At 34.8% G+C, this 7,625-nt stretch overlaps 1 protein-coding gene and 1 long non-coding RNA gene across 2 annotated transcripts; one reads left to right on the forward strand and one right to left on the reverse strand.

The window, feature by feature from the left end:
- Positions 1-1,140: 1,140 nt before the first annotated feature.
- Positions 1,141-5,688, reverse strand: LOC308694595. The gene is made up of 5 exons (XR_014030623.1): positions 5,556-5,688; positions 4,427-4,783; positions 4,286-4,352; positions 2,878-3,043; positions 1,141-2,442 (listed from the first exon to the last, which is right to left on the reverse strand). It is a non-coding gene; the product is annotated as an uncharacterized lncRNA (long non-coding RNA).
- A 20-nt stretch (positions 5,689-5,708) lies between these two features.
- Positions 5,709-7,331, forward strand: LOC308694888 (trypsin-3-like; the record flags this gene model as incomplete). Its single annotated transcript, XM_081372698.1, has 5 exons — positions 5,709-5,738; positions 6,465-6,469; positions 6,575-6,822; positions 6,951-7,087; positions 7,182-7,331. 5 exons carry the CDS (start codon positions 5,709-5,711, stop codon positions 7,329-7,331), a joined length of 570 nt encoding a protein of 189 aa, XP_081228824.1.
- Positions 7,332-7,625: the final 294 nt, after the last annotated feature.

Below are 7,625 nucleotides of genomic sequence, written 5' to 3' on the forward strand. Positions count from 1 at the left end.
GCATTTATTATGACCATGGAAAACTGTATGAAAATAACTGTTGTCTCACATGCTCATTTTTACTTGTGACTCCTTTGTTGTGATCTTATTGGCTGGTATGGATTCTGAAGGGGTGTTCAAAAGATTGCTTAAAAGCATGAATGCTAATCTTGAACTTTGCAGAAGTGCTCTGAAGCTGTGAGCAGTCCTTCTCTCCTTTACTGCAATGAAGATTGTTGTGTTCACTTTGCTGGTTGTGGCTGTGGGTATGTAGATCTCTCTTATTAGTAATTATTCATGATAATTGTTTGTTTATGCCTACACTGATATGTATTATATATTATCTTTAGCATTAATATTATTAAAAGAACAATTCATTTTTTTCTAAAGTTTACAGCACAGGTGATAAAATCATTGGAGGTTATGAATGTCCACCCCACTCCCAGCCCTGGCAAGTACACCTTAGGGATGGGCAATCCAAGTGTGGAGGATCTTTGATTAATAAAAGATGGGTTGTGTCTGCAGCTCACTGCAGTTTCAAGTGAGTATATAACATAAAACATGTTAAAGCTACACTGTAAAAAATTTACTGTAGAATTTACAGTAACTTACTGGCAACTTTGGTTGCCAGTAAGACTGTAAAATTTACAAGAGTCCTGTAAATCATTAACTACAATTGTACTGTAAAATTTACAAGAGTCCTGTAAATCATTACCTACAATTGTACTGTAAAATTTACAAGAGTCCTGTAAATCATTAACTACAATTGTACTGTAAAATTTACAGTAACTTACTGGCAACTTTGGTTGCCAGTAAGACTGTAAAATTTACAAGAGCACTGTAAATCATTAACTACAATTGTACCGTAAAAAACACAGCACACTGCCTTATATATGCTGTAAAATTGTTTTTACAGCTGTAACTAAAATTACAGTCGAAATAATGTTTGTGAATGCAAGTGAAATTACAAGAGCAACAATGAACTTACATGTACTGCTATACATTTTACAGTAAATTAGAGCATTTGCTGTGGAATTCAATTCACTAACTACATTTGAGATTTTTCACTGCTTTGTGTGTACGTTTGCTGTAAGTTTCAGCCTTTGTCAAATAAAACTCACAATAACAGGTTTTCATTAATATAACAAATTTATTGTGCAATAATGGCTATTTAACATAAGCACCAGATTCCAAAATATATTGGGAGAAACAAAAATGGAGATTAAATGAAAGGCTTTAGCCTTGGAAAGAACCACTGAGAACAGCGGCACTTAAAGGATTATTTCACCTCAAAATGAAAATTTCCTGATAATTTACTCATCCCAATGCCATTCAAGATGTTCATGTCTTTCTTTCTTCAGTGGAAAATAAATAACGTTTTTTGAGGAAAACATTTCAGGATTTGTATCCACACAATGGATTTCAATCGCAACCAACATGTTGAAGTCCAAATCAATGCAGTTTCAAAGGGCTTTGAAGTGCTTCAAACGGCTCTGCACGATCCCAGCTGAGGAATAGGGTCTTGTATAGCGAAACTGTTGGTCATTAAAAAAATAATATATACTTTTTAACCACAAATGCACATCTTGTACCATCTCCGAGATGCGCTACGTATTACTTCATCACATTGGAAAGGTCACGAAAAAACTAAAACAAAAATGTCGGACGATTTTGAAGTTGGAGGAGAAAATTAGATACATTTTTCGCCCTTCCCTACCTTTTTGAACCGGAATACACAGACAAATAACTTAGACCGATGACGTGACCCGTGACCTTTCCAACGTGATGACGTAATGCATGGCGCGTAGCAGACCAGCACAAGACGAACAATTGTGGTTAAAAAGTATATACATTTTTATTTTATTTAGAAAATTACAGATCGTTTCGCTAGATAAAACCCCATTTCTCAGCTGGGATCGTGCAGAGCCGTTTGAAGCACTTCAAAGCCCTTTGAAACTGCATTGATTTGGACTTCAACATATTGGTTGCGATTGAAATCCATTGTGTGGATACAAATCCTGAAATGGTTTCCTCAAAAAACTTTATTTTCCACTGAAGAAAGAAAGACATGAACATCTTGAATGGCATTGGGATGAGTAAATTATCAGGAAATTTTCATTTTGAGGTGAACTAATCCTTTAAGTATCAACTATACAGGGCACACATCCCTAAAGTGTGACTGAACTTCAGTCATAAACAAAAGAAATGGTTTGAACTGTGCCTACCTTTAATTTGCCAAATCCATAAAAAAAGGCAAGAATGTATTGAACATCAATCATGAACTTGGAAATCAGGTCAGAGTCTCTTGTATCAATTCCATTGGAATACTTTTGTTTAAATGGCAAGCCATTCAAAGTCCATAGTTTCCGTAACAGTGTGCATACATATGGGTTCATTTCATGCATTTTCTTGTTTCCAGCAGCAACTTTTGATCCAGTTTCCAGGTTAATGCCCACAAGTCCTCTGTGGAAAAAAAAAACACACAACATCCAATTATCAAAAAAACAGTATACACTTAAACAATTAAATACAAAATTTGTCAGACAACTCATAAATTACATTTAATTTCAATTAATGAAGAGTTAGGGTCATATTTAATTTTATCCAAAATTTTAATATAAAAATATTTAGCCTTCCATGTTTGCAATAAACAAAATGTACAGATTATATCATTATTATACAGATTTAATTTTAGTAATTTTAGATTTAGTTATTCATGAAAATAATTCTCTATTCAGTGTGTGGTTAGCAAATTTTTTTTTTGTTCATTTGAAAACTTTTCCATAAAATATCTAATCCTGATAAACTATCCTAAATTGAAAACCTAAAAAAAAAAAAAGTCAAGAAAATTTGAAAGTCCACAATAAATATAGAGTAAGATTTTATGCTCTGAAATACCTCTGAATAAATTCCAGCGTGCATGCAGCGTCATCCTGATAAGCAAGATTTAAGTTGTAATAGGTCGCAAACAACGCTGCCAGGCCCTCAACAAATGACTCTGAAAATGGGCCCAGGACAACTTCCCTTTCGACTGACATCCACTTGCTTGGGGTCATGGATTCACCTATAAAAAATAAAAATAAAATACGGCAGAGCATAGATTAATAAGTGTTGTAAAAGTATGGTTCATGGGTAGCTCATGATAAAGGGATAGTCTGAAAAGAATGAAATGAAGTGAAAATTACCATGATTTACTCACGCTATCATAGGAGTAAATTACTTTCTTCTTTCAGACAATTGCAATCGGAGTTATATTAAAAAAATGTCCTAGCTCTTCCAAGCTTTATAATGGTAGTGAATGACGGCCAAGATTTTGAAGCCCAAAAAGTGCATCCATCGATCATAAAAGTACTCCACATGACTCAGGCCTTCTGAAGTGAAGCGATGCATTTGTTTAAGAAAAATATCCATATTTAAAACCATTTAAATTAAAATATCTAGCTTTCAGCATATTTATGGCGAAAGAGTGAACTCTGACCTGACGCAACGAAGAACACGTAAGTGCAGAGGATAGAGCAAAAAAAAAAAGACTCGAATTAGAAGTCTAAAACAATAATTTTTAAAGACAAATTTCTGAGGATTTCGAATCGATATAAGAGAAGACCTTAAGTTTGTTACACAGCCCTATTTGTTTGAACCACGAGAGGCGTTAAAGCTTACACTATACATCATGTCAGGAGTTACTTTCTTTTGGCATAAGTCGACTTTTGTTTAACAATGTATATTTTACTTACACAAACACATTGCTTCGCTTCAGAGGGCCTTTATTTACCCCCTGGAGTTACTTTTTCCTGGATTACTTTTATGATGGATGATGCACTTTTTAGAGCTTTAAAATCTCATCCTCCATTCACTGCCATTATAAAGCTTGGAAGAGCCAGGACATTCTTTAAAATAACTGATTGCATTTGTCTGAAAGAGAAAAGTCATATACACCTGGGATGGCTTGTGGGTGAGTAAATCATGATGTAATTTTTTATTTTTAGATAAAGACACTATAAACTATGGATTTACAATGAAGATTAATGTTACTAATAAGGATTTTTGTTACTAATGAGAGAGAATGGTTCAGAGATAAAAAAAAAAAACAGGGCACAGAGAGAGCTAACTATGGAAGGAATATAGGAATGAGAATAGAATTGTGAAATAGAATACAGGAACAGAGGAGGCAAAATTGTATTTTTAAAATGGCCATTAAAGTGAGAAGAAAAAAAACAGTACAGGACAAACAGTTATCCATTTAAAAGCTAGAGAGCAAAGAAAAGTTTATATGATGGAGACACAGACACAAAGTAAAGCAAAAAACCTTGGATGATCAGTGCGGGTGAATCCGGTAATCCCTCTCTTTCCATGTCGGCTGAAGTTGCTGCTGCCTAAGAAAAACAAAAATTAATTTAGCATTTCAATGAAATCTTTAACACATTAAAAATCTAAATGTTATACTTACATCAGCTTCAATTATAAGGGATTCTGTTCTCTCTTTAAAATGGGCCATTAAGAGTTGCAAGATGCACAGGACCATAGAATTTCCCTCTTGATACTTCGACAGAACAGCACACACCACATTGTTTGTTGGCTTTTCTTGAAAAAATCTTAGAATCCTCTTTCCTTTCCCTTCAATGCTCTCCATGATTTTCAGTAAGCAATTGGAAATGTAAAAAGATCCCCTTCAGACAAAACAGGTAAGGCCATGAGTTCTTTAGTTCAGACAGTGGTGGAGGTGGCGCTGACGGTAATATGTGACCTCCATCAACTTGTGAAGTTCTCCTCTATCGGCTCCAGACATTCCTTCAGAAGAAATTTACTGAGAGAGACAAAATATGTGGGCAATCAGGTACACCACATCTAAATCCTGATTTATGCACATTTCTATGCAATTTCACATGCTGCACAAAACTCAGGATTGTACTGCTCTCATTATTACAAAAGTGACAGAACATGTTCAACTGCCCAAAAAAAAAAAAAAAAAACCCTTCACAAGCTAATAAATGCACAGCAATAAAGCATGTGCACAGCAAATACCAATGTCACGTTTACACTACTTTCTATTTAACAACTAAATTACAAATATGAATACCAAGCACCCTTACAAATAATATTAACATAAAAATAAAACAAAAAAATACTTAATTACACCATCTTAAATCGAACAAAAACGTGCTATTACATTAGCTAATGGCTTGGCAGTCAAGTTAAACACTATTTAGTTGCATAAAACCTACACAATTTAATTGCAATGTTTAAAAGCTTACATGTCTAACGTTACTACCAACAACAATGTAAAATCATTTTATACCGAACAGTTAACAAAAATGTAGCACTAATATAAAATGACAGCACGGCCACACTTTCACGGTGAAGAAAATATAACAGTTAACGTTAGCCAGCTAACTTAATCGTTCATCTGTGTCTGGACTCATCAAGCAAATTCAGTATCATAAAATTGGACAAATAATCTAGATTATCAATTTTGAAACGTCACAAAAAAAAATAAAAAAAATAATAGTTAATATATTGTGGATGTAACAGGATTTCACGTTTACACTACTAAAGCATGAATTACTAGCGTTACACACCTCGTCGTCTCACTCTCATTCGAGGTCCTCGTCCTCCTTCGGTAAACTTAGCGTGCATGAGGTGAGCGCGAAAATTGAGTGGTGATGATGATGCAGCGCGTGGAAAGTCCCAACGGTCCCCCAAGATGTCCACTGAAGATGACGATTGACGAAATGACATCACACGCACTGCGCTACGCCGATGTCGTTGTTTAATCATGGGAGTTTTTTTAAAAGCCAACAGTTTTAAAGTACTAGAGGTGTACGTTATATAATCAAATGTCAGAGTTTAAATGGTGTAAATAATTCGCTAAAAAAAGGCTGTATTTATTACAGTTGACTATTACTTTAGTGTTATTGACTTGTGAAGCAAAAACTTTTGCAACCGTTTTTTTTTTCTTAAAACATAAATAAATAAAATAAATTACAGTGGTATATGCGTGATATCCAGTAGCATTTACTGCATACCGGTAAGCATGTTTCCACAAGTCATAGGAACATGCATGCTCCCACATGGCAAAATACAGTAATACTGTAAATTTTAAAATACAGTAGTCTATTGTAAATATTTACTGTAAAAACTACAGCAATTTTTAACAGTGTACTTTACCATCAAACTACCTTTCCCCTAAAGAGTACCCTTTTAAGGAATCGATTAGCAAAAGTTGTTATTGTTTATCATTTCTGAATGTGTATTAAAAAAAATCATAATTTCTAAAGAAAAAGAAAGGCTGTCAAAAAAAGTTACATATTATGTACTATAATTAAGATGAGAGTGCGTTAGTCTACCAACCACTGGCATCCATCTCTAATTTTGAATATTTTAGTTTTGAAACAAATTTACATTTGTGTACATTTAATAATTCATGTTTTTTAATTATTATTCAGCATACTAATGCAGGATTTCTATATTGTCTATATGTCTCTTAGACTAGGTAAAACCTATTTAAGACTATATAAAGACCTGATATGTAGGTAGGCAATATTCTGATAAACATTATATCAAGGCTGAGTAAAATATGAGTTTCTTTTTCAAATAGTCGCCAACTCGTCATCCACCTGGGAAAGCACAACGTGTCTGTTACTGAAGGCACAGAGCAGCGGATCGATGCAGAGAAGAAGATTCGTCATCCAAACTATAATGATCAGCCTCTTAACAATGATATCATGCTGATCAAGCTGAGAAAGCCTGCCATCTTCAACAAGTATGTAAAGCCGATCCGTCTGGCAACCAGCTGCTCTTCTGCAGGGGAGCAGTGCTTGGTTTCTGGATGGGGAAAAACTGGAGGTGAGATGGATGAATAATTCAAATCTCCTTACACTTTTATATAATATGGTCAGGCATTAAAACATGCATTCATTCATTAGATACATAAACGATGACAACTTTTAGCACTGTTCATATTCTTTTTCCAGTTCACACTGCTTCTGTTCTGCAGTGTTTGAAATTGCCTGTACTCTCAAGTGCGCAGTGTAGGGGAGCATATGGTGCACAAATAACTAAAAACATGTTCTGTGCTGGATTCATGGAGGGAGGCAAAGACTCGTGTCAGGTATGTTATTGACTCAGCCTTCCTCTTTACATGCGTTTTAAATTTTTATATAAACCACAAATTTGTCCTTTTCATTTTCCAATTTTCTTCTCAGGGGGATTCTGGTGGCCCTGTGGTGTGCAAGAGGAAACTGAAAGGTGTTGTTTCCTGGGGCAAAGGCTGTGCTGAACCAGGCTTTCCTGGGGTTTATACTGAGGTGTGTCGATACACTGACTGGATCAAATCCATCATAGCTAATAACTAGCTCTTTGTTCAGCCTGGTCGGCTAATTTTCTGTAATAAAATTCAGTTTGAAACGTGTATGTGTTTCTATCTTTTATTTTTATATGGACATTGTTTTTAAGCATTTTTTAATCAGTTGCTCCACACCCCTTACGCTGAGCTTCTACAGCAGCATGTCAAAATTAAGTACCCCATCATATGGGTCTGCAATGTCAAATGGAAAACATTCGAAGCCTCAGAGTATCGACAACAAGGCCATCAGAAGATGTAAGTTCTTACAAATAGTAGCTAGTCAACTAAAATTCCTATTGTAATG

Source organism: Scardinius erythrophthalmus (genome assembly GCF_964197995.2).
Source record: "Scardinius erythrophthalmus genome assembly, chromosome: 8".
Taxonomy (NCBI): domain Eukaryota; kingdom Metazoa; phylum Chordata; class Actinopteri; order Cypriniformes; family Leuciscidae; genus Scardinius; species Scardinius erythrophthalmus.